General features: G+C 40.6%; 2 protein-coding genes across 2 annotated transcripts in view; both read right to left on the bottom strand.

The window, feature by feature from the left end:
- Positions 1–51: 51 nt before the first annotated feature.
- On the bottom strand, positions 52–24,395 carry LOC125301216 (5-hydroxytryptamine receptor 3E-like). The gene is made up of 9 exons (XM_048253596.1): positions 24,133–24,395; positions 23,429–23,592; positions 22,698–22,742; positions 22,467–22,576; positions 22,195–22,364; positions 20,960–21,120; positions 18,304–18,514; positions 680–946; positions 52–278 (listed from the first exon to the last, which is right to left on the bottom strand). The coding sequence occupies exons 1-9, from the start codon at positions 24,182–24,184 to the stop codon at positions 52–54; spliced, it is 1,407 nt and encodes a 468-aa protein (XP_048109553.1). The 5' UTR covers positions 24,185–24,395.
- A 599-nt stretch (positions 24,396–24,994) lies between these two features.
- Positions 24,995–27,936, bottom strand: part of LOC125301215 (5-hydroxytryptamine receptor 3C-like) — a 32,618-nt gene continuing 29,676 nt past the window's right edge. Inside the window, exon 10 of the mRNA XM_048253595.1 lies at positions 24,995–25,382. Coding sequence (XP_048109552.1) covers positions 25,105–25,382 — 278 coding nt within the window. The 3' untranslated portion in view covers positions 24,995–25,104. The remainder of the gene's footprint in view (positions 25,383–27,936) is intronic.

The following is a 27,936-nucleotide window of genomic DNA, read 5'->3' as shown; positions in this document are numbered from 1 at the left end:
GTGTGTGTGTGTGTGTGTGTGTGTGTGTGTGTGTGTGTGTGTGTTTGTGTGTCACTGGTAGATCCAGATGCACCACATGCAGATGATGACGATGGCGTAGCAGGTGATGAGGAGCAGGTAAATGCGGAAGAGCAGGAAGTCCAGGATGTAGCCCACGTGGCACCACTGCTCCAGCAGTACGTTCTCCTGCTGCAGCTCCGACAGGTGCGAGCGGATCACGTTTACGTCCCGGCAGATCTGAGTCAACTCCGGCACGGCCAGGGGTAGCTCTCCCGACACTGGAGTGGGGGAACAGAAACAGACTTTATCTCAAGTGCAGACTTACGGGCAGCCAGCAATGGGTTCGTTGAAACACTGGAGGGTTCAACCTGAGGGTTTTATCCCTGGCTAAATTGTTCAGATTATGAGAAAATACTTTTTCATAAAAAATAGGCTTTCTCCTATATTACTGTCTCCTGAACAAAGTCTGGTTTATGCCTTTAATGAATTTCAGCCACTTATGAGGCTTCAGATTAGATACCATTCTCCATTAAGAGACTTAAATAGCAGAAAGTTATTATAATTGTCATTGTGCAATAAATGATCTTGACTTCTTTTCAAATCGGGGAGGATTCAGAATTCAAAATCCACTGTTGGACAAAGCCTTGGTAGGGGTAATGGAATTTGGAACACATCTCACTGTCTCTGTTCCGGTTGGCCGCTGGGGTTTGGGTCGGAGGCTGTATGGCCAGGGAGCTTGAGTTGTCTGGCTTCTGGCGGATGTCGGGACGGGTTTTCTCGGGCCAGCGATAGCAGATGAGCTTGGCGATGTAGCCCAGCACGAGCACCTGGACCCAGCGTGGCACGTCGCGGTACTTCATGGAGTTGTGGTGGAGCACGTTAGTGATGATGACCGTCTCCAGGAGACTAATGACCATCAGGGCCAGACACACAGAGAAGTAGATTCCTGAGGAGGCACACAGTAATGATAAGTATTATTAAATTATTATAGTTATTAATATTATAATTATTATTATAATATTATGTATTATATTGTGTAATACAATATTACACAAAAATTATTAAATTATTGATAAAGCACTGAGCACAAAGTGAAATCCCCTAGTGAGTGTTACTGACTGAGTAGGGAATTATTAATGAGGTGACGGAGTAGGGAATTATTAATAAGGTGATGAGGTGACTGAGTAGGAAGTTATTAATGAGGTGACGGAGTAGGAAGTTATTAATGAGGTGACTGAGTAGGGAATTATTAATGAGGTGACCACCTCAATGGAGAGGAACAAGTAATACCAGAGACAGAAATGTCCATGACACCATATATACTATACTATACTATATACACCAAATATACTATACTATATATACACCATGCTAGAATCCTTAGAATGCATCAAGGTGCCATTACAATAGAGATATATTCAAACATTACAATAGAGATATATTCAAACTCAACTGGCATTGCTGGGACACTGACCCCACTCACAAATCTGTCAACACCTTTAAAATCCCCCCCAAGTGCTGTTTCACCCCTTTAAAATCCTGCTCCCTCCATTAGTTAGGGAAAGTTAGACTTTTTTTCTGCCAATCTGCAAAAAAAATTCTTACCAATAGCTTTTTTACTCTGTGTTCCTATAGGTGTCTAGTAACACCTCCCAATTTATCCACGGCCAAATCCTCGGGGAAACACCTGGAGAGCCCATCAAGTTTGGGGTGCCCAGAGGGACTGGGCGAAAATAATGAAAACATTTTGTTGACCAATATTAGCTTTTGAGATGTCTAACTAGGGGTTTTTAGGGGTGCTGAATCTATCCCAGTCATAAGTTTTGAGTAAAATTACTCCAAGTCCATAAAAAATCCATAACAAGTGGTTTTATTGAACAATTACAAAACAAAACTTTCTTAATCAGTTTAAAATTTAACAAACCTCATCCCTCAACTCCCCTGCACTTCCTCACTCCTGTTATCTTCTGGCTGGTTGATGTTCTGGCAAGAGTTACCATGACAGTTCCAACAAGCAGAAATACAGTTGACTCCTTGCTTTTTACAGCAGCACCTGAGAGTGTCACAGACGCCTGCACAGTTGCAGCTGACAAACTTCAGAAGGTAGTCTGGTGCAATGGGATCTGGTGTGACTGGTGCATAATCATGTTCTCCTTGTTTCTATCCACACTCAAGGACATCTAGTGATGGATTTTGTAGCAGTAGCCAATCTCTGGTCTGGAGATATGCCCGCAGGGAGTGCTATAGTGTATGCTGCACCTCCTGTAGTCGGAGGTAGTTTCTAAGGCTTGACACTAGTTATGTTGTCCTCATGAGTTTTACATGTTGCTCACTGTCCAACCCTAAACGTGACACTCTTTTCTCTCTCCATCTATCTCTCTCTCACACACACACACACACACACATGCACATTGACTCTCTCACAAACACATTCACAACCACACACCCACACATCTATGCACATTGACTCTCTCACAAACACATTCACAACCACACACCCACACATCTATGCACATTGACTCTCTCACAAACACATTCACAACCACCCACCCACCCACACAAACACATATGCACACACTTACAAATAAAGTTCACACCTTCACTGATACTGTCTCTCTCTGTCTGTCTCTCTCTCTCTCACACACACACACACACACATGCACAATGTCCTTTCTCACACACACCATGTTGAGACAAAACTATCTGTGATTATAGTACCAGTGTGTTACACGCAAAGTGTGTGTGTGTGAGAGAGAGAGAGTCAGTCCAATGCGGAGAGTGGATGGTGATCAACAAAATGTAAAACTCATGAGGATTAACTGAGTTAATATTTTTGTAAATATTTTATTATATCTTTTCATGGGACAACACTGAAGAAATAACACTTTGCTACAATGTAAAGTAGTGAGTGTACAGCTTGTATAACAGTGTACATGTGCTGTCCCCTCAAAATAACTCAACACACAGCCATTAATGTCTAAACCGCTAGCACCAAAATGAGTACACCCCTAAGTGAAAATGTCCAAATTGTGCCTAAAGTGTTAATATTTTGTGTGGCCACCATTATTTTCCAGCAGTGCCTTAACCCTCTTGGCCATGGAATTCACCAGCTTCACAGGTTGCCACTGGAATCCTCTTCCACTCCATGGCAACATCATGGAGCTGGTGGATGTTAGAGACCTTGCACTCCTCCACCTGCCATTTGAGGATGCCCCACAGATGCTCAATAGGGTTTAGGTCTGGAATAATGCTTGGCCAGTCCATCACCTTTACCCTCAGCTTCTTTAGCGAGGCAGTGGTCGTCTTGGAGGTGTGTTTGGGGTCGTTATCATTCTGGAATACTGCCCTACGGCCCAGTTTCCGAGGGAGGGGATCATGTTCTGCTTCAGTATGTCACAGTACATGTTGCCATTCATGGTTCCCTCAATGAACTGTAGCTCCCCAGTGCAGCACTAATGCAGCCCCAGACCATGACACTCCCACCACCATTATTGACTGTCGGCAAGACACACTAGTCTTTGTACTTCTCACCTGGGGCCTCATTTATAAAGTGTTCTTACGCACAGATTTGATCTTAGACCGTGCGTACGCTCAAATCCATGCCAACGCTCAGATTTATAAAAACCATCTTTGATGTGGAAAAGTGCTTATCTCCACGTCAGGTTCAAACTTGACGTACGACCATTTCCTTGTGGTAATGCCGGGGTACTGCAAGTAATCTGAGGTCTAAGTGTGATGCATTTTCAAAATTCCAAGACCAACGATCTCATGTCTTTCTTTGCCATATGCATGATCAATATCAGAAGATTTTTAATTTAGTGTTGCGTCGGAGTTGCGTAAAGAGGTGGAGAGCGCACCTGTTTGCTTTTTTTGACTGGCAGTGCCCAAGATCAGATGACAATACGTGAGTTGAATAATGTAGGATAAAATATAAAGGTAAGCCTAAAGCAAACAATAAAGAACAATGTTTAAGCCATTGGACATTATTGAAAGAAAATGATAGCAAAGATATGCAGAATGAATGAAAAATTACCGGCGAACTAGGCTACTTTTTCAGCAAAAACATAGCCTATCCTAAAAGAAACATTAAGCCTACATGACATATCACGCTTATAATTTAGTCCTCTGTTTTTGTAGGCTAAATCAGCATATTACGCTGGGTCATATTGGAAACACAGTAGCTTACTGTATCATAACGAACAGGATTATGCTGTAGGCCTAGAGGTCTTTCCTTCATAAGGTAGGCCTACCATTTTATTTTTTACAAAGTAGGCCTAAATGTTGATTATTCACATTACTGCAAGCAAAAGGAATGAAAGCGAGTAGAGGACAATAGACATGGATGAATACGATCTCTTTCCAGAAAGCCTTGCTTGGAAAAAACATAATTAGTTAAGCTATTCGAACTGACGCATATAGTTAACATCAGATGGCATAGGCTAGGCCTATACAATGTTTTCAATATATAATTATGACCACCGCTAGCGAAGCGGTCATATAGGGACCTTATATCAGGTACTGGTTATTATGACCGCCGCTAGCGAAGCGCTCATATAATTATTGTCAAAGTTTTTTTTTTTTTTTTTTTCCCCGTCATCTACTTCCTGAATTTTTGGTCAACGATACCCGGGACACCGAACCACCGGCGCACATGAAATTTGGTGGGTATGTAGCCCCACTAGACTTTTACGGAAAAATTTCGTTTGGTCCCCAGGGGCCACTCCCCCACCGCGCTGGGCCCCCCGAAACCTTCCTAAATAACTACCTGAACCGTGGCACCGAGGATGAAGAAATTTTTATGGTATGTTGGTCTCAAGGGCCCACATCAACCTGGCCCATAATCATTCATTTGTGATTTGCACCCCCCCGGTAAAAAATGAAAATGCAATATCATTCTGCTTTAATCGCCCCTCTCTTCAGTTAAGATGTTCAGAACTGCACCAAATGTTATGTGTATGATTAACCTGACATTCTCTGGGGGTATGCCAAGTTTAAGTAGAATTTCATCCATGGGGGCTAAAAAATTAAGTTATGTGTACATTTAGTGACTGTACACTCATTGGCCTGTAGATGGTGGTGCACACATATACACACGCACACACACACACACAGGTACGCACATACCATCAGTATCGGCAATTACAACGGCCGATACATAATTACAAATTCAGTAGGATTAAAGAAAAAACAAATAATCATCATAATAATTTGGCTGCATTTCCAGTATTGGCGTCACATAGTCGTTTGTCCACCAGATGGCGCATCGTTGCAGTGAGACGGAATTTTGTTGGAAGTTAAAGTGGATTGGAAAGACACTACGCTTCCTACAAGGACAAGACTGTAGTTTACCACTGAGAACGTCTAATAAGGGTAGGATGATTTCTGCATGACATGTAATTCCCATTTCTTCTTAAAGCCGAAATAAATCTGCGCATGTTTATCGGACATGCTTGGTTTTTACTGCAGGTAGGCTACGTTAATCTTAAATTATATCAATAGCCTAGAGTAGGTAAAATAATGTTACCGTTAGCATTGGTTGAGTGATAGAGGCCAATTTGATTATTGATGTATTTGTAGAAAACCATAAATGCGGTTATAGGCTACCAAGAAAATTGATAACAGCACTAATTGCATCTTTCGACTGTCATCTCATTTGCTTATAACCATGACCTAGGCTACTAACATGAGCTAAGTGAGTTAGTCACAACACGTTTGCTACGTGATGGTTTTCTAATGGAAAATATAGGCTAAAGGATAACCTGATGATGCATCCTAAACACCGGGCTGGGACATTTAGCTCAAAGTCTCAAAAAGCATCTGAGTCAATGTTCATTCCCAAACACCCATATAGGCTACTTCAACCCTCTATTTTCAAAGGCGATTCAAGTAAGGAAGAGCATGGCTCAAAGTAAAGTAACTAGGACTGAAACTACATAAATTAGGTCAAAGTGAATAATTTGTGTCAACTTCGCCGCAATGTAGATTTATTAACGCACCGTGATCTACATCTCCATTTAAACCAAATGTTTTAGAGCGCACGTTGAGAGATGTATCCAAGGCAGGGCTGTACCTACACATATTTGTTGCACGTGCTACAAAAATCATTCTTTGCGATGGATGATTTAGTACCAGTGTTACACCGGTCCAATACAGTTTTGCCTATGGCTATACCGTGAGACTGAGACATTTTTGTTTGTTCGGCGTCGTGTTTAGGGTGTGAGAGGGGAGTCGATGTGCTTTGATTCCAGCTTGGTAGTAGTAGTCTATGCGATTAAAAAACACGTGTGTGTGAAGTATCCAAACAATGATAACGCTTTCATTATGGCTGCTTTGGCCATAGACCTTGAGCTACTGTACAGTGGGTTGGGTTCCATTTAGAAGTGTAAACTTTCGTGATTCACACAGCTGCGTGAAATGTATTACTACTGATATGCAAAACTATTAACTTTTTTTTAAGCCAAGAGGTGGAGCTTAAGTCCGCTTGATCCTGTAAGCCATTAGTTCCCAAAGGAGATTTTATTTGGGTCGCCAGCATAGCCTAGTGACAATTTATGTTGTGTAATAGGCCTAGCATAGGGCCTACCTTATATAGCTTATAGTTTGTTAACAGTCACGGTTTTGTCATAACTCCCTCTATGCATTTTTGCATTTACAATAGCTCTGAAACCGGGGGCGAACAAACACGTCGCGGGGGGGTGGATATCTCAATTGCAAAATTAAACAATATTTCTATCGGGCGCCTACAATGGACTAGGCTGGGTGAACTCGGCCTGATCTGCCGGCGATTCCTTTTTGATTTCTTAAAAGATTGAGCTTGGTCTTGCGAAAGCCAGACTAACCATGGACCTCATAGTTGCAAAATGCAAGGAAACATGAATCAGTATATTATTTGCACAAACAATAACGGACAGTAGCTCTTCAACTTGGCCCGTTAAAATGTGTATGAACAGTCTAGCAACGCATTTCATGAAGGCCCTTTTGGACATGTCAGTTATTTGCAGGTGCGACTTATATATGAAAAAATATATAATTGAACATGTTTTTAAATGTTAATTTATATTAACTGACATGAACCCTAGGTGAAACATTACATCTACAGCCGCGAGAGAGCGCTCTCAAATGCACAAGTCCTGTGCACTTTCAGTCAGAGATTAGTGCTTGCACTACGCCTGAAACACACGTGCATACCTAAATCGTCAAATTATGGCAGGGATTCTATTTATAGCCGGGCCTCAGATTTGGACAAATAAAAGCCAGTATAATTTTGTTTCAATTTAACTCATAAAAGAGCTCTTCTTAATATTTTATATTGTTGCCAATGAAAAGTCATTTGCACCATGAGTCTCCAACACGTTGCTCTCATTGCTCTCAAGCTAGTCGCATGCCGCACCCTTCTGAGCTAGAGGCTGAAGCCTATATTTAAACACAATTGTTGCTGCCAGGCATCAGCCTATGAATTTTATAAAAAAGTAAATCATGCATAATTTAAAAAATAACTACATTTAGGCTATCTTAGACATCTTTGGCTATACGGAATAAGGTTTCCCTTGCAGCACAGCACACGAATGAATGAAAGCGCGGATACCTTATCTCGCAATAAGTGGATGGCAATCGAAATTCCCGACACTATGAAACTTAATAGTAAGCCATTAAATACCCCACAGATTTCAGGGGTCATCAGTCCCGATATTTAGCAATTTAATCAACAGTCCAAACGTAAATTAAATCTCAAATTAAACATCTGCTTTTGATAGCCTACCCATGCCGCTCCAAACGAAAAGTAGGCCTATGTCTCACAATAAAACGCAAGAAATAAAGGACTATATTATAGCTGACTCGAATACAAGCCATGGCCAAATAAAGGTGCTGTGCTTTGCGCAGCCTAAATTTGAGGATTTACGAGTCTCCTAAACATCCCTCACCTGTTATCTAGACATGCATGAAAACAAAACGCACTGCCATGTAATATTTGATCGCTGTTTTGCTACTAATTACGCACAGAAAGTGAAAGTAGGAATGTGCGCTCCGTGTCTGTAGCTGTCTGTTCACGTCCGCAATCGAACGTCAAATAGAGAAGTCATCCATGTTCTCTACGTTATAGCCTCCCATACAAAAATGTGATATATGGCAATATATGAACATATATGTCAAATAACAGGGACTTATAATTTTACTTATATGGACATATATGTGATTCAAATATTTATGTCAAACATATATTCAAAGCTATATGTCCATACATGCATACAAAATATTTTAATTTCCCATATAAGATGCTATATATCTTCATATACTACTGTAGATCCAATTATTTGTTTTCCAAATATATGGAGAAGTTTATGTGTGAATATGTGACGTAGTTATATGTAGTCTCTATATATGGTGGCATACATATCCATACACTAGATTCCACTACTTATTTTCTAAATATATGGAGAACTTTATGTGTGAATATGTGGCGGACATATTTGTAGTCTTCATATATGGTGGCATACATATCCATACACTAGATTCCATTACTTATTTTCCAAATGGAGAACAGTGTGAATTTGTTTATGTCTTTGCGTTACAGGTATGATGTCGACTATGCTGCTCAGCATCTTTTGCCTTATGTGTCATTTTGTGTGGAGCACTTTGGGTTGCACTATATGCATACAAAAAATGTGTGAGGCCACAGCTACTTTAAATATAACGGATGCTTATCTCATCTTGATATGCGCATGCGCACACAGCAATACCCATCCCCCACCCTTGACTGACTTTTGAAATCCAACCCACGGTGACTTCAACCATCACTTTTCTGTCCTGTCATGCATCTGACTGTGTAAGCTGTACAAACTCTGCTGTCATCATATCCAAGGTAAGAAGGCCTTTAGTAAACAGGAATTAGAAAAATATTGTTTTTATAATGTAATGTTAACCAAATCCGTTTGTTAACAGTCTAACCATCATGTTAGAATTAGCAAACGCAATGTTATCAATTAGCTATCGATAACGTTAGCGAGCTAATATTGCTAACGTTAGCGATGTTAGCTGTTAATGTTAACTTTTCCATTAACTAACTTTACCATTATGGTAAATATCTAGAATGGTAGTTAACATCATATCCAACAAAAAGCCTGTCTGAGATGTTGTTATGAATATAAGTTTTAGTTTGAATGAAATATCAGGTGTGAGTAAGTTAGCTAACCTAGCTATAGCTTACATTTAAAGTGGCTGCTAATAACCATGCAGGCTAACGTGAACATTAGTAGGCCTAAATGGATCTTTAGTTTGTGAAGGGTAGTGTTAAGCCATCCTTACAACAGAAGATTTTGACAAGATCTGGGAAAGATTCTTGAAAGAGTCTTTTGAGTAAAGCTTGAATGGGGGCATTAGTTAAAAGACTCCAATCTTTCAAGAATCTTTCCCAGATCTTGTCAAAGTATTCTGATGTATGGATCATTAGGCTACATGTTCTTCATCTCATAGCCCTTATTTAAGCTTACTTGTGCCAAGGCGCAGGTTTTATTAAAGATGCATGTGAAGGTAGTAGTGCTTCAGTGATGGTCTTTTCATGTTCTGTGTGTTTTACAGCATATTAATCTTCTCTGTTTCCTGTTTGCAGGTGGTGATTTGTGAGGACTGCTGCCCTGAGGACTCTGAGTGCATTCTGCCAAATCAATGTGTGCCACTTCCATACAGGGAAAAAAGTTTCTACCTGTAGAGTGTAGCCTACTCACTGTTTGTGTGGAAAAACTAAACTTTAATAAAAGGTTAAACAAATATTTTGTGTGTTTTCTTTGTAACATCAACAATGTTATATTTCTGAAATATACATATATTGTGACATATTTCTATAACTGTGACATAGCAGAACATTACATATATTTTGCATTATATTAACCTAATATGAGTGCAAATATATGTCCATAGACATATATTTGCAATATATTGGTATCCCTAGTATGCGTACAAATACATAACTTATCATATATTAACATATATGCAACTGACATATATTTGTAATATATTTGTATATCTGGGAAAATATATGTGACATATTTAAAAACTGCCAATTTTTCTATATTTTGAAATATATTTGACATGTATGTGTATATATGTGACTTACATGTGTGAGACATACATTGACATATACATAATATATGTACTTTACATATATTGCCATGTATCATATTTTTGTATGGGCTAGGCGGTCATGCTCCTGTATTTGCAAAATTCCTGACGGTTCCTGATCGCTAAATGTTTGTTTTCCTTTCCTGTCGATAGCGGTTGATGTTGAAGCACCTAGGCTATAATTTGACTTCAGCGGTGACAAATCCTGCTGAGAGTGAGAGAGCAACGAAAAGAGAGGCACCCCCAAAGTGGTCCTGCGCGTGTGTGTCTCTGCATGGGGTTCAATTGAAGTCAGAGTTGGTCCGTCAATAGTCCCGCATTCAGGCCGCTCCATTATTATATTAATGTCAGACAGGGTACAGGGTAAAATGTGTGGGAATCTCTCACATTATGATGGCTAGATTTGCGGGACTTTTATTATTATGCTCAATACTAAGTAATAATTTATTCGCAATTCCGCGCTGGAATTTAGACCCTTTAAATGTGCATCTTTTTTTTCTCGCCTCTCTCGAGGTGGCCAGCCAAGCAATTGTTCTGCTGCATGCCAGCCTGTGCCAATATATCGTACAAAATGATTGATTGCATTGCATTCTCCACATTTTTAGCTAAATTTTCATGTACCACATCAGCATTTGAGTTCAGTGATTTTTTTGTAAATTGCTTTACAATTAGCGTCGGGCCTTGTCAGCAGCCTTCGGCTTGCCTCTTGCCACTATTCACTCCTTCTTCTTCATTAACATTCCCTGTAGAATTCTCAATATTTTTGGCCTCAATGTGTACAGTTACATAGTCTGTCTGTTCTTAGTCTTGGATTTTGTGAAATACATTTCTAAATATCACCTGCTTGCTGCAGCTTCGGTCTGCACGTCAATTTAAACCGCATCTTTTTCTCTCTCGAGCATTTAATCTGCTGCCAGCTTGTATCTCCACATCGTCCAAAATGCTTGAATCCATTGCATTCTCCACATTTTTAGCTACATTTTCATGTACCACATCAGCATTTTTGTTCTGTGAATCTTTTGTAAATTGCTTTACAATTACCGTCGGGCCTATAGGCCTATCGTTTCGGTCACGTCTAAAACTGCATCTTTTTCTCTCTCATGAGCATTTAATCTGCTGCCAGCTTGTGACTCCACATCGCCCAAAATGCTTGATTGCATTGTATTCTCCACATTTTAGTAACATTTTGGTGCACCTCATGGCATTTTCTTTCAGTGAATCTTTTGCTTTGCAATTACCTTCCTGCCCTCCTCTTGGCTGCCTTCACTCCTTCATCTTCATTAATCTTTTTGGCCTCAATAATCCAGTTACATAATCTCCGTTTTTGGTTTTGGATTTTGTGAAATACAATTTTAAATAAATGCGACTTATAGTCCGGTGCGACTTTTATATATGTTTTTTTCCTGCTCTTGACGCATTTTTTGACTGATGCGACTTATACTCAGGAGCGACTTATAGTCCGGAAAATACGGTAATAATAAATAAACTAGAAATGCAATTCCAAGGAATTACCAGTGCATGAAAATGCTAAAGTTGTGATGTAAAATATCATGTATCATAGTTAAAATAGATAATCCAGAGATGGTTACTACGGTGATGCTAGGATAGACATGGTGGCTGCATAGCTTAATAAAAGTTGAATGTAGATAGTTTAAAAGTTGTTGATAGCCAGTAGATAGTTTAAAAGTTGTTGATAGACAGCTAGTTTAATAGATAGTTTAAAAGTAGACCGTTTAAAAGTTGAAGGTAAATAGTTTAAAAGTTGTTGACAAACTGGAAGTTTAATGAATGTGTATAGGTAGATATTTGACGATAATTTGACGAAAGTTGGAATGGCTCTATAGTTTGCTAGCAGTTATGCTAAGATTTTTAACTATGCTAACCATGCTACTTAGCTAATGTTTTATAGCAGTGCTAACATGCTAACCATGTTACTTAGCTAATCATTTTTAGCAGTTTTGTTAAAAATGCTAACTAACATGCTAACAATGTTAACATGCTAACCATGTTACTTAGCTAACTTAGCTAATCATTTTTAGCAGTTTTGCTAAAATGCTAGCAATGCTAACATGCTAACTAGCTACAGTGGGTAGGAGTCATAGTTGATGACAAGTAACAGATGTTGGCTGAACAGTTAAAAAGTTCAGTAGTTTAAAGGGTTAAATTGTTTAACAGTGAAATGTTGTAGTGAGGACTTTTATTTTGAAACAGTTTTTGGCAGAGGAAGCAGTTGAACAGGATGTGTAGTCTTAATAGGGCCAGTTTGTATGCTTAAAGCCTGAGACTGGCAGTTGATCCAGGGCCCACTTCCCCGATAACGACGGAGACACGCTCTTAACCCTCTAGGCGCCACAGTCGACAAGATGCGGTACTGAATAAAACGGCCGATTTAGTCAAATAGGGTGTCATATTTCGTTCGACTTCCACTCCACTAGATGGCAGACATGTCATACGTCATCCCCGAGTCGAAAAAAGGGCACGCTTTAAACAAAACTTTCTATCTACAGCGCATTGAATCAGTGCGTGAAATACCGAGCTAGTGTGCGCGATGGAGCCACTTTGTCAGAGCCGATATTGTCAACGCCAGCGAGTATTTGCATTAGATTATCGCCTAATGACATCAAAAAGTTTACCTGAAATGAAGTGTTGGGTCTTCTATTCGTGGACCCTGATTCTGAAGGGGAATATCTGCCTTCAGAAAATGACGGTGATTCGTTTAGTGAGGCTTCAGATGCGTCCCTGCCTTGCAATGATGCAGCTGGACAAAGTGAGAGTTTACTCCATAGTTTAGCTTACACCAAGCACAAACGTTGAATCGTTTGCCCAATGTCACTGGTGGGAATAATGTTTCACGGGTTCGGAGTGTTCATCGGGAAGTTAGCAGGGTGTTAGTGTTGTGGCGAACGAGGCTGGAGGTAGCATAATGTCCATAGCGCTAGCTTCTGTCTTATGAACGTGTGCCTCTCCACAATTGCGGCGACAGTAACGTGGTGGAGCCTTTGTCTAATGCCACTGGGTATGTTAGACGAGGTCGAAGTGCTCATAGGACAGTTAGGGGGGAACGTAGTGGCAGTGTGGGGAGTCGCAATGAGAATGACAGTAGGCCTAGTCCGAGCTGCGCAAATTCTCTCCACTCGGCGCGTGCGAGGCAGATCTGGCCATGCTGCTCGCATGGTGGAGGTGGTGACACGCTCTCTCCCTCTCCCACACACACACACACACATTAGGTCATGCATAGTCTATCACAAGATGATGGGAATGCCGGCCCTGTATGGATAGGGATATTCATTATCATTATCTCTACAGCAAAAGGCCTGCTACATAAAAAAAAAATGTCAGCCATTTAGTAATGATTTACACTGTTGATTTGCTATCTACTTCCCTGATCATTTAGGACATACAGTACACTATGTGTTCCTTTTTGTGTGTTCATGTCCTTGTGATGTGTGTGTCTTTGTCAGCTAAGAAAATACTAACATTGTCTCTTGTCTTGTCTCGTCATCTCACTCCTGATCTGTGCCTTGCCGTGGCAAATGAGCTTTTGAACTGAACAGGTCTTGTCTACTTGTGTTTGTGTGTCATCTGAATAATATATATGTGCCCCATACATGGAATCAGAGTGCCTACTGTATGTAGTAAATGGAAAATCTCTACAGCAAAAGGCCAGTCTACCGCTACATGCATTTGGTTTGTTTCTGCCATTTATTAGTAATGATTTACACAGTTTGTTCACTATTTACTATTTACCTGAGCATTCAGTATTGTGCAATATAGCATACAGAAGGTGAGGGACATTTTGGGGGGAAAGAAGTGGTGCATTTTATCATTCAAACATGCGACTTTTCATGAAAATTCTATAATACAAGATGGCCGCCACCATATGACGTCATAATATGCAAATTAGATATAAACATTTAATCTCTACATAACCTTTGGGTCATCCTTAATATTTCTCTAATTTACAGAAAGTCTCTATCTCTTATCACTTTTAAGATATAGCCTTTTGAAATGAAGATGTCAAAATTGATCGTTTCGGAAAAAAACCTCTGGCGCCTAAAGGGTTAAGAGGGTTTTCTACGATTCATCTTACGATCGTTCGTTTGTTTTTTCCGACTGTTTCCCGAACATGCTCGTAGCGTGAACGCACATGCACTGCTCTTAAGATGCTCTTAAGGGGAGCTGTCCACGTTAATAGTTCTGAAATATCCTCTGATTTGACGGTGATGTCAGGTGACTGCACGTCACAGCTATAGGCCTACCATTTAAACTTCGGATCTACACATTAATTCACATCAATACGAAAATAGAAACACTTTGACATCTGCATGTAAGCATCCCAAGTAGGTTATATACCACACAGAGACATAAATAATTGTAATTATTTTAAGATTAGATTGTTGCACCATGCAATCATTTTTCATGGGTGCCACTTAAGAACACGCTTTGAAGATAAGAAAGAAGTCGAAAGTAAGAAAGAGAGGAAATGTGTAGGCTTAGATTTTGATGCAGTAGGCTACAGACTAAACCACATGTTGCTTTCTCTGCTCTCATAGGCCTAATAAAATATTCACTTAGCAAAGATAATGTCAAACTATTCTGGCAACATCTCGTTTCATAACTTGATTGCATTTTTGTCCTTTTCATCACATTATTATGACCATTAAATGTAGGCTATTTTGCACGCTAAAATCTGATTCATCACGGGTAAACACAATAAAGAATGGGAACGTAAATTGGATTATGTATTCTAAGTTGTAATTCCTCTGTATGACTGTTGGTGACCTCAGTGAGAAGTACTGTTAAGACGCTCTTAGCCGGTAACGAAGTATTCTGAGCACTCGTGAGATCTCTCGAGTGTTTTCACGATGCTCTTAAGCTACGATGGTTTCGGGAAACAGTCGGCAAATTTTAAGACGTTCGTAAGAGGGACTTTACAACGCTCTTAGGCTTAAGATGCTTTCGGGGGAGTGGGCCCAGGTGGCCTGAACACCTGCCATAGGATTCTAATTGCTTAACGGCCGTATTATGATGTCACAATCGGCAATGTTAAGTCTATGGGGATTTTTAAAAAGTTTTTCTTTAATAGTTTAAAAAGTATAAAAGTTTAAAAGTTGAAAAGACATGGCAGCTTCGTCCGTTTGAATACCTACGTTACAAAGTTTGAATGAAGTTTCTAAGTTAAACTGTTCAAGAGAAATAGCGTACGGAAAAAGTGGTAAGCGGAATAATAATAATAAGAAGTTGTTGCCTAGGAAGAACAGTACAGTGCATTTTCATGCACTGTAATAAATACATTATGCTGCTACCGCTTTTCCCAAATACAGTGTAGCCTACAGGTGTACCTTTCATCAGTCCAGTTGCAATGGATGGACTGTGATGAACTGCCCTACTTGTGATTGTTTAGATATTTTAAAGGTTTTATAACAATGCTACACATTTGTTGGCAAGTGCTACAAATCTATTCACCTTTGCAGCGCCAGTAGGCTACTTTGTGTGCGGCCCGCAAACACACATTCCAAACAAGCATACACAAAAGTTTCAAGAGTGGGGGATGGAGTATAAGATGGAGACAAATTCATTAATATGATTTATTTTCGCGGAATGGATGTACAGGACTGAGCGGCGGTCATATTTTGTACCGCTATGCGGTACATCTAGTTTTACATAGGCTACCGCTTTTAGGCCATTGATTTCATTAAAACATATGCTAATGATATTGATGAGGGGGTGTTTACAAGGCGGAGACCTAAAACCATCCTGCTGCGTACAAGTTGACGTTCATTTGTGATTTATAATGGGCACAGTTTTTTTTTTTAGTTGGCAAAAGTTTGAACTAGCCAACTAGCTCCGCTGAGGGGAAAATGCATGGGACTCATAGCGCTGTCCTATTGCGTGCAGAGGGAATTTGAAAGACAACCGATTATCCCGCCTCTCGGACTGAGCACTGCCAACAGTGAGTGCCACGAAGGGTGGCATACGCACGTTTTTTTGTGCGTACGTTCGTTTTCTCTGAATCACACGTACGATCATTTCAGAAATGATCTAAGATCAAATGAAGGATGGTTTCTACGCAACACTTTTATAAATGAGGCCCCTGGTTCCCGTCACACACACTTGACACCATCTGAATCAAATAAGTTTATCTTGGTCTCATCAGACCACAGGACATGGTTACAGTTATCCATGTTCTTAGTCTCCTTGTCTTCAGCAAACTGTTTGCGGGCTTTCTTGTGCATCATCTTTAGAAGAAGCTTCCTTCTGGGACGACAGCCATGCAGACCAATTTGATGCAGTGTGCGGTGTATGATCTGAGCACTGACAGGCTGACCCCCACCCCTTCAACCTCTGCAGCAATGCTGACATCACTCATACGTCTATTTTCCAAAGACAACATCTGGAAATGACGCTGAGCATGTGCACTCAACTTCTTTGGTCAGCCATGGCGAGACCTGTTCTGAGTGGAACCTGTCCTGTTAAACCGCTGTATGCTCTTGGCCACCATGCTGCAGCTCAGCTTCAGGGTGTTGGCAATCTTCTAATATCCTAGCCATCTTTATGTAGAGCAACAATTATTTTTTTTTAGAACCTCAGAGAGTTCTTTGTCATGAGATGCCATGTTGAATTTCCAGTGACCAGTATGAGAGTGTGAGAGCGATAACACCACATTTAACACACCTGCTCCCCATTCACACCTGAGAACTTGTAACACTAACGAGTCACATGACACTGGGGAGGGAAAATGGCTAATTGGCCCAATTTGGACATTTTCACTTTCACTTCAGGGTTGTACTCACAAGCGGTTTAGACATTAATGGCTGCTTGTTGTGTTATTTTGAGGGGACAGTAAATTTACACTGTTATACAAGCTGTACACTGACTACTTTACATTCTAGCAAAGCGTCATCTCTTCAGTGTTATCCCATAATAAGATATAATAACATATTTACAAAAATATTAACTCAGTTAATCCTCATGAGTTTTACATTTTGTTGATCACCGTCCACTCCGCATTGGACTCTCTCTCTCTCTCTCACACACACACTTTCACACACACACACTTTGCGTGTAACACACTGGTACTATAATCACAGATAGTTTTGTCTCAACATGGTGTGTGTGAGAAAGGACATTTTGCATGTGTGTGTATTTGTGTGAGAGAGAGAGACAGACAAAGAGAGGCAGTATCAGTGAAGGTGTGAACTTTATTTGTAAGTGTGTGCATATGTGTTTGTGTGGGTGTGGGTGGGTGGGTGGTTGTGAATGTGTTTGTGAGAGAGTCAATGTGCATGTGTGTGTGTGTGAGAGAGAGAGATAGATAGAGAGAGAAAAGAGTGTCCAACATTGAGGGTGGACAGTGAGCAACATGTAAAACTCATGAGGACAACATAACTAGTGTCAAGCCTTAGAAACTACCTCCGACTACAGGAGGTGCAGCATACACTATAGCACTCCCTGCGGGCATATCTCCAGACCAGAGATTGGCTACTGCTACAAAATCCATCACTAGATGTCCTTGAGTGTGGATAGAAACAAGGAGAACATGATTATGCACCAGTCACACCAGATCCCATTGCACCAGACTACCTTCTGAAGTTTGTCAGCTGCAACTGTGCAGGCGTCTGTGACACTCTCAGGTGCTACTGTAAAAAGCAAGGAGTCAACTGTATTTCTGCTTGTTGGAACTGTCATGGTAACTCTTGCCAGAACATCAACCAGCCAGAAGATAACAGGAGTGAGGAAGTGCAGGGGAGCTGAGGGATGAGGTTTGTTAAATTTTAAACTGATTAAGAAAGTTTTGTTTTGTAATTGTTCAATAAAACCACTTGTTATGGATTTTTTTATGGACTTGGAGTAATTTTTACTCAAAACGAATGGCTGGGATAGATTCAGCACCCCTAAAAACCCCTAGTTAGACATCTCAAAAGCTAATATTGGTCAACAAAATCTTTTCATTATTTTCGCCCAGAGGCTTAAACTCTTAACTCCACCCTTATTCCCTGGCCATTCTATGTCCTTTATATCTGTATTTATCTGTTTATTATATAATTTGTTTTATTTTGTACATCACTTTTGTGAGTGAAAGCTTTGTTTAAATGTGCTTTATAAATAAATGTACTTGTTTAACTTAAAGTCCCCTTCACAAAGACTGAGTCCATCTGAATTGCTGCTGTGTGCTGATGCTCTGACCTATGATGGGTGTTCCGTTTGCTGTGCTGGGCAGCAGGTCGTTCATGATGAGCAGGAAGACTGTGTAGCCCAGGATGAGGGTCATCTTGAAGGAGGCACGGTCCACACTGTGGGGCGGCAGGTAGAAGGACAGGATGTCGATGACCATGAGGAAGGAGCTGGGAATCAGGAGGTTGACCACATACAGGATAGGCCGTCTCTTTATCACCACCTACAGGGGGTGCAATGACCACATACAGCATAGGCCATCTCTTTATCACCACCTACAGGGGGTGCAATGACCACATGCAGCATAGGCCATCTCTTTATCACCACCTACAGGGGGTGCAATGACCACATGCAGCATAGGCCATCTCTTTATCACCACCTACAGGGGGTGCAATGACCACATACAGCATAGGCCATCTCTTTATCACCACCTACAGGGGGTGCAATGACCACATACAGCATAGGCCATCTCTTTATCACCACCTACAGGGGGTGCAATGTCATGCAATGTGGGCAACCAGTGTTATGCATTATACACTCCCAAAGAATACAATGACCACTAAACAGAGAAAAAAGTGACGTTTCAAAACATCAGTCAAATAACTGCATTACCACTCCTCCAAGCTAGCCTGTAGAATGTAAAATGTAGGGTCTGGGCACTCACTGTTGGCAGTGCTCAGTCCGAGAGGCGGGATAATCGGTTGTCTTTCAAATTCCCTCTGCACGCAATAGGACAGCGCTATGAGTCCCATGCGTTTTCCCACCAGCGGAGCTAGTTGGCTAGTTCAAACTTTTGCCAACTAAAAAAAAAAAACTTAACTCGTGTCACGCTGTTCGCCAACAGCAACATTTATCTTCTTTGTTTTCAAGTAGCAGGGAATTCAAGCCAAACCGTTGCAACTCTGCCATCAATCATTATGTTAAGCCCGTCTAACGTCTCTATACACAATTTTGAGTGGCCTGATAGAAGTTTAATTTTTCCAGCTCACAAGCCAACGGAGAGTTGCTAGACTAGCCCTGGCAGCAAATTATATTTGCTGCCGCTAGGGTGCATCTAGATTTCTAGGCTTCTAGGTCAGTCACACACTGATGGTGGAGGCTGCCGTGCAAGGCGTCACGTTGGGGTGGACACTTCAACAGGATCAGGAGGAGTTGCATTTACAGTGCACTCACAAAGTTTCAGACCCTTTCAAGTTTTCCACCTTTTCTTGTGTTTCAGACTCATCTTCAAATGGATTAAATTAAAAAAAAATTCACATCAATCTGCATACAATGCTCCAACACTCCACTAAAAAACAGGTGTTTTTGGAGTGTTTTGTAATTTTATAAAAATAAAAGACTGAAATTTAGTCTGAAAGACTGAAAGTAGTCAGACCCTTTGTTATGATGCTTGCTATTGAGCTTTGGTGCATCCTACTTCTATCAATGGTCCTTGAGATGCTTCTATAACTTGATTGGAGTCCACCTGTGCCTAAATGAATTCACTGGACATTATTGTAGCATCGGTGGATGTACATGTCTGATGTTGAATGAGTGTCTCCAAGAATGCAGTGTGAGTATATGCTATAATGTGTAATGTCGGTTATAATAGTTGTATTTGCGTTTACCATGTTGTGTATTTGTTAGCGTGTTAGTCTCTTTGGTTGTACCTCATGTGTTTATCCTCGTGTTGATGTGTGTGGTAAACCCTTATTGTGTGTTACATGTGCGGCTGAGACTACCCCTGTGTTGCCCTATGTAGTTGTCTGAGTCTGTCTGTGTTTTGCATTGATGCCTGTTCTAATAAATGGCCTTCCTGGCCAAAGGTGATTCTTGTCTGCGGGTGAGATCGCTACATTATTATTAGAGGCACACATCTGTTTATATAAGGTCTCACAGTTGATGTGTATGTCAGAGTGAAAACCAAGCCACAAGGTCGAGATAATTGTCCGTAGACCTGCAAGACAGGGTTGTGTCAAGACAGATCTGGGGAAGGATACAAGAAAATGTCTGCAGCATTGAAAGTGCCCAAGAGCACGATAGCCTCCATCATTCTCAACTGGAAAAGTTTGGAGCAACCAACAGTCTTCCTACATCTGGCCGCTCAGCCAAACTGAGTAATCTGGGACGAAGGGCCTTCCAGAGTTCCTTGCAAGCGTCTTAACAAAGGGTATTTTATTATCTTTGTAATCTTTTATTTCTTACAAATTTACAAAACACTCCAAACACCTGACTTTTTTCTGGAGTATTGGTGTGTGTATATTTTTGAGAAAAAAATGAATTGAATCCATTTTAAGATGAGTCTGAAACATAACAAAATGTGGAAAACTTGAAAGGGTCTGAAAACTTTCTGGTTGCACTGTACATACAGACACATTTACAGAAGGCTTATGTCTGTTCATTACAGACACATTTACAGAAGGCCTATGTCTGGTCATTACAGACACATTTACAGAAGGCCTGTCTGTTCATTACCGACACATTTACAGTAGGCCTATGTCTGTGGTAAAATTGCTGTGGCAAATTGCTGATACCACCAAGGCCTTCCCATCAACCATACATGGGGATAGATATGAACATGGGGATAGATAGCATGAACATAGAGCTGGGTTTAAAGTCTAATAAATAAACATATAGATGTAAAAATCCAAACATAATGTATTATTTAGTCTTTCGTTCTCTTTTTTACCCAGAATGTGATGATGTCCCACTCGTCGATCCCAAACTGCAGGATGCTGGACTCCCCCAGGATGACCACCAGCTCCCACTCACCACTGGCCTCTAGGTACTGCTTTGAGTTCCTCGACATCTCCGCAAAGGACAGGGCCGGGCTCACCCTCACGTCCTTTACTGGGCACCAGGACAGGAGGAGGAAAGAGGAAGGAAAGGACTCGCTTAAAGTCTAGATTATGGGAAAGGACTCGCTTAAAGTCTAGATTATGGGAAAGGACTCGCTTAAAGTCTAGATTATGGGTTGGACTCGCTTAAAGTCTAGATTATGGGAAAGGACTCGCTTAAAGTCTAGATTATGGGTTGGACTCGCTTAAAGTCTAGATTATGGGAAAGGACTCGCTTAAAGTCTAGATTATGGGTTGGACTATCTTTAAATCTAGATTATGGGAAAGGACTCACTTAAAGTCTAGATTATGGGTTGGACTATCTTTAAGTCTAGATTATGGGATGGACTCGCTTAAAGTCTAGATTATGGGTTGGACTATCTTTAAATCTAGATTATGGGATGGACTCGCTTAAAGTTTAGATTATGGGAAAGGACTCGCTTAAAGTCTAGATTATGGGAAAGGACTCGCTTAAAGTCTAGATTATGGGTTGGACTCGCTTGGCTAAAACCACACCAAAATCTAGATTATGGGTTGGACTAGCTTGGCTAAGACCACACCAATTCTCTGTTGAACAGTTATCCATGAGAAACAAATACAAATGTACAGTATGACAGTCATCTGGCATGTGCACAATAAGAGCTTGATTCCACTTGATTTGGTTGATGGGGAAAATGGCATTCCATGTTGCTTGTGTGTGTGTGTATGTGTATAAGTAAGTATAAGTATATACTCTTTTGATCCTGTGAGGGAAATTTGGTCTCTGCATTTATCCCAATCTGTGAATTAGTGAAACACACACAGTACACAGTGAACGCACAGTGAAGTGAAGCACACACTAATCCCGGCACAGTAGGCCACGGTGGTGTGTGTGTGTGTGTCTTTAGAGACTGTAATGTCCACTTGCTTATGTGTGTGTGTGTGTCTTTAGAGGCTGTAATGTCCACTTGCGTGTGTGTGTGTGTGTGTGTGTGTGTGTGTATTTAGAGACTGTAATGTCTACTTGTGTGTGTGTGTGTGTGTCTTTAGAGACTGTAATGTCCACTTGCTTGTGTGTGTATGTGTGTGTGTGTGTATGTCCACTTGCTTGTGTGCATGTAGGACCCAAAGGTGAAGGTGCAGTTCTGGATGTCAAAAGGGAAGCTGAATATCTCCAGGTTGCAGGCGCTCACAAGCCTCAGCATGCGGTCGTAGCGTGTGTGCCCCGTGTGGTTGACATACACAAACGGGCAGGCTTGGGACACGTCGTCATCCACGCTGAACCAAACAGAAAGGATACACGCACATACACACACAACGTGAGTAAAGCACTGGCACTTCTCTCTCTGTGAGATGAAATAAGGATACAGAGAAGCTCACAATTCATATACGATGATATCAGGCATCCAGAGATCCTTCACCGGGAGGGAGATTTTAGTGACACCGTCACATTTGTGAGGATCCCATATGAGGAACTCATGGAACCAGTACTATGACGGGAAAAGACACACACACACACACACACACAGTACGGTTACGAGTGTGAACTCAATACATGCAATGTGCAATACATGGCTTGTATAGTTCAAGCTGGGTGCAGTTCCTACTTACAAGTCTAAGCCAGAGGAACGTAGTGAGGATCTGTGTTTTCTCATTCTGTAGTAAGATATGGTCAGATAAGGCAAAAGTTATGGTTCTATGTTTACCTTTGTCCAGTACTTATGTCCAGATCAACATAGAGATGGTTTACTGAGCACAATTTTGCCGCTTTTCCCTGGTCAGAACTCCAGAGAGAGGAACTAGGAATCTGGACTGGATACTAGGAATCTGGGAATATTCTGTAAAGAGCATTGCTCTGCTTTGAATTCTCCAACATGATTGGCTGTTATGGGAGGTCTTTACCAGGGGTATGGCTCAGAGCAGACACCTTTATCCAAAGCAGATTACAACATCATGACAATACACAATAACAGTAAGCAATATGTTAACTAAAATACATCGCAATATATTAACTAGGATACATCGCAATATATTAACTAACATACATCACAATATATTAACTAAGATACATCGCAATATTAACTAACATACATCGAGCATTTATTATACTAAACGCTACAGTAAGACTGAAAGCAGCCTGGTGGCGCAGCAGTGCTCTATTGAACTCCAGAGATTCCCTTCACATCGTCACAGACGTCACAGACAGCCCTTACTGGTGAACAACGTAAAGCCAACGTAAAGCCAAATCATAAACCCATCAGCTGAGAGAGTCACAGATGCCATGCTGGTACAACATACTACATGTCCACTGAAGCACACGCCATCACTCAGCAGTCACTCACCACACCCAGCACGGCATAGAGAGTGAAGGAGATGTTGGCGATGGTCGGGTTGCTGAGATTAACCGCTGGTCTGAAGGGTTTTCTGTCAAACACGTCCTGGAGCGACTCGTAAGTAGGTCCGCTGTGACCCTCACGACAACTCAGTTCACAGAGGCACACACACACTGAGGGAGAGGACACAGCCAAAGGTCAACTAATACAAATTAATTATAAAAGGTCAACTAATAGAAATTAATTATAAAAGGTCAACTAATACAAATTAATTATAGGACTGAAGCATCTCCTCTTTTGATTTAAAGAATACGCCAGGTTCAAAATCAAGAAATTTGAAGTCACGAGAATAGCAGAATAAATGAATAAGAGGATATTCATACACACTGTACTATATGAAAAGTGAACCAAGAAATACCATCATCTTTTTTCATCGTCTGGTTTCTATGAAATGTCTGTTCTCTTAGGGAACACAGTGAGACACTCCTTATGTGAGTTGTGTCTCACAAATACCATCATCTCTTTTCATCAAAATGTCTGGTTTCTATGAAATGTCTGTTCTCTAACGGAACAGAGAGAAATACACTCCATATGTGAGCTGTGTCTCACAGAGTGACTGATGAAGAGCAGTACCAGATATAGATAGATAGATAGATAGATAGATAGATAGATAGATAGATACTTTATTGATCCCCAAGGGGAAATTAACTTACCTGTCAGCAGAAAGATACAGGATGTGAACAGGTGTCCACGGGAAGGTCCCATCCTGCCAGTCAAACTTTATCTTGCTTTAACTTTAACTGCTTTATCTTGACTTTACCCTTATTTGCTCCTTGTTCATATAAAAACCCTGAGAAAGCTTCCCGTGTCAGTTTTTAACCCACCAGTCTCCTACAGGTGGCTGCTTAAACTCCTTAGGAAACCGCTGGTAACAAACAGCATACAAGCCTACATGTTTTTTAACACCTGCAGTAACAACTCAAGCATAAAGATATTTTCCCTTAGTGATAAGCAACTGCAATGTGATTTTTTTTTTCCATCTACACCTTTCTGCAAACATCTCTCTCATAATGTCACACCTTTAATTGGTGAGCAGAAATCATGATTGTGTATTTGTATTGTGGCTTGTTTTGAACTATCTTCACATCTTAAATTACATCTGGTGTATTAATCCATGAATGGGTTCATATTCATGGATCCTACTTCTATTTATGTGGAAGTATCTTATCTTCTATTAATTACAAAATTAATTGGAAACATTTGTTTTGTTGTTAATCAATTTATGATTATTATCATGGGTAGTACATGTGTCTATATAGCAATCATACATTAATCTAACTTAATATACTAGAACCATTAGAATTTATATACTAGAACCATTAGTATTTATTCAGTTCCGAAAACAGATTCTGCAGTGGCATGTCATAACATCAATGTATGCATGTTTTTATGTCATGTTTTTATGTCATTCAACGATCAATGTATGCATGTTTTCATATCATGTTTTTATGTCATTCAACGATCAATGTATGCATGTTTTTATGTCATTCAACAATAAATGAAGGCTATAATAATCTCATTTACTGTAACAAGACAAACTACTTCAAACAAATGGTTTTGAGCACACACTGAGTGAGCTCTGGCAAACAAATGGTTTTGAGCACACACTGAGTGAGCTCTGGCAACTAAACATTGTCCCAGTGGATCCATATGACGATGATGGTGATGAAGCTGACAGTGATGAAGATGGCGTAGGAGATGAACAGGAAACGGTCGACGATGTGGCCAATGTGGATCCACTCCTCTGTCTTGTGGTCCGGCTGAGAGCCCTTGGACACGTGCCGATGGATGGCCTGGACGTGTCGCCTCAGCTCCCTCAGCTCCACCACCGTCTCACTGGCCGTGTCTTTAGCAGGGGACTGGTCCACTGCATCAGCACCAGCTTTAGTCTCCACAACACTGGCTGAGAAAATATGTCAATGGGATCATATAGTTACTATGGTTATGTATTTGCCATTTTGACACTTCTATCCAAAGCAAAATATAGGAAAAATAAACATTAACAACAGAAATCATGGTGACAACAAATCACTATGATGTACAATGACTGGACAATCGTGGAAATCAGGCTCGGACTGGCAATCTGTACAACTGGGCAAATGCCCGGTGGGCCGGTCCAACATAACTTTTTTTAAAGTTATTTATTTAAGCTTCCATTTACTGCACCATGTAGGCTATTGTAGTGCGGTTTGTCTGTCAACATCAAAAAAACTACGAAGTCTCTCCACCGAGTATTACATTAGATGCACAATCAATCGCAATTCGGTGCAGGGAAAAAAATGGTTATCAACTGATAGGTTAGTAACGAAGGTAATTTTGCAAATGTGGCGACAGCACACAAACTTGGGCAAAAACGTGTGGTGATAGCCTACAGTTAATGTGAATCATGGACTATAACCAAAGAAAGTAAAGAAGATGATTTGCACCAAATAAAGGCTGTGGTTGTGTTTCTACAACATGTTGGCACAAAACGTAATATCTGTCAACTATGACAATGTCCATGTTCAGTATGTTTTTTATTTAGCCATGCAGTGACGTGGTTTAATGCATGGGGTAACATGACGTGAGTCAGACAGAAGATGAGCCTGTCTTTAGTAGCCTATCCCTGAATCATGTCCCTCTCAAATCCCTTTAAAATGGTGTGATTAGCATGAATTAAAAAAAAAAAAAAAAACTAGATGTACCGCATAGCGGTACAAAATATGACCGCCGCTCAGTCCTGTACATCCGTTCCGCGAAAATAAATCACACTTCAATTTGTCTCCATCTTTTACTCCATCCCCCACTCTTGAAACTTTTGTGTATGCTTGTTTGGCATGCCTGAGTGTGTGTGTGCGGCTGCACAGAAAGTAGCCTACTGGTGCTGAAAAGTAGCCTGGCGAGCCAGACCCACATTAAAATGTGGGTCTGGGCACTCACCGTTCGCAGTGCTCAGTCCGAGCAGCGGGATAATCAGTTGTCTTTCCAATTCCCTCTGCACGCAATAGGACGCAATAGGATATTTGTTTTCAAGTAGCAGGGAATTCAAGCCAAACCGTTGCAACTCTGCCATCAATCATTATGTTAAGCCCACCAAACGACTCTATACACGATTTCTGGAGCTCACAAGCCAACGGAGAGTTGCTAGACTAGCCCTGGCAGCAAATCTAATTTGCTGCCGCTAGGGGCGCGTCTAGATTTCTAGGCTACCTGAAAAGGTGAATAGATTGTAGAATAGCCAAAGAAGATGTAGCATTGTTATGAAACCTTTAAAATCTCTAAACAATCACAAGTAGGGCAGTTCATTACAGTTCATCCATTGCAACTGGATTGATGAAAGGTCACTTACACCTGTAGGCTACATTGTATTTGGGAAAAGCAAAAGGTATCAGCATAATGTTATTTATTTATTTATAAACAAAAACATCTCTGTCAGTTCCATGCCGTTTTCAACAGCTATCAAAAACAAAGGTCATTTTTGGATGGATGGATTTTTTGTGAATGTTTCTTCTTCTACATAAGATTTTAGTCATCTTTAGTTCATGTGATACTTTATTGTCAATGCACAAATTAAATAACAGTAGTCTGAAACGTTATTGTTAATGCACAAATTAAGTATCAGTAGTCTGAAACTAAATGCTTTTTACATCTAACCAGTGGTGCAAATAACTGACATGTCCAAATGGGCCTTGATGAAATGCGTCGCTAGACTGTTCATACACATTTTAACGGGCCAAAGTTGAAGAGCCGTTGTCCGTTATTGTTCGTGCAAATATAGGCTGATTCATGTTCCCTTGCATTGTGTAACTGAGGTCCATGGCTAGTCTAGCTTTCACCAGACCAAGCTCAATCTTTTAAGAAATCAAAAAATAAATAGTGGGCAGATCAGGCTGGGTTCACCCAGCCTAGTCCATAGGCACCTGATATTGTTTAATTTTCCGATTGAGATATCCACGCTCTGGCTATTCTAAATGCAAAAATGCATCAGGGAGTTATGACAAAACTGTAACTAACAAACTAGATCCTAATAGAAAGCTGTTAGCTTCCCTAAGCTACAGGCAGGCTTATAAGGTAGGCCTATTTACAACATAAATTGTCAATAGGCTATGCTGGCGACACAAACAAAATCTCCTTTGGAAACCAATGGCTTACGCCTTACAGTATCAAGCGGACTTAAACTGCCATATCGTGGCGAAAAGTTGTTATATAAATTCACGCAGCTCCATGAGTCAAGGAAAGCGCGAATGAAGTAGCCACTTCTAAATGGGACCCACTACACAGTAGCTTAAGGTGTGTTGCTAAAGCAGCCATAATGAAATGAAGGTGTCTTTGTTTGGATACTTCACACACACATGCTTTTTAATTTCACTTTTTAATTTCATCAAAGCATATCGATTCCCCTCTCACACCCTGCATGCACTTAAAACAAATAAACAGGCGTCTCAGTCTCACGCATGTATAGGCAAAACTGTATCAGA

This window comes from Alosa alosa, chromosome 9 (assembly GCF_017589495.1).
Source record: "Alosa alosa isolate M-15738 ecotype Scorff River chromosome 9, AALO_Geno_1.1, whole genome shotgun sequence".
In the NCBI taxonomy this organism is placed as follows: domain Eukaryota; kingdom Metazoa; phylum Chordata; class Actinopteri; order Clupeiformes; family Clupeidae; genus Alosa; species Alosa alosa.
Note: the sequence above shows the minus strand (reverse complement) of the source record. Positions and strands in the feature narration are given on the sequence as shown.

Coding starts and splice junctions, on each gene's coding strand:
- LOC125301216 (XM_048253596.1), bottom strand. CDS start 24,184: ATGGGACCTTCCCGTGGACACCTGTTCACATCCTGTATCTTTCTGCTG. Junction 23,593..24,132: donor CTGTATCTTTCTGCTGACAG/GTAAGTTAATTT, acceptor CCTCTCCCTCAG/TGTGTGTGTGCCTCTGTGAA. Junction 947..18,303: donor AAACGGAACACCCATCATAG/GTCAGAGCATCA, acceptor GTGCCTCCTCAG/GAATCTACTTCTCTGTGTGT.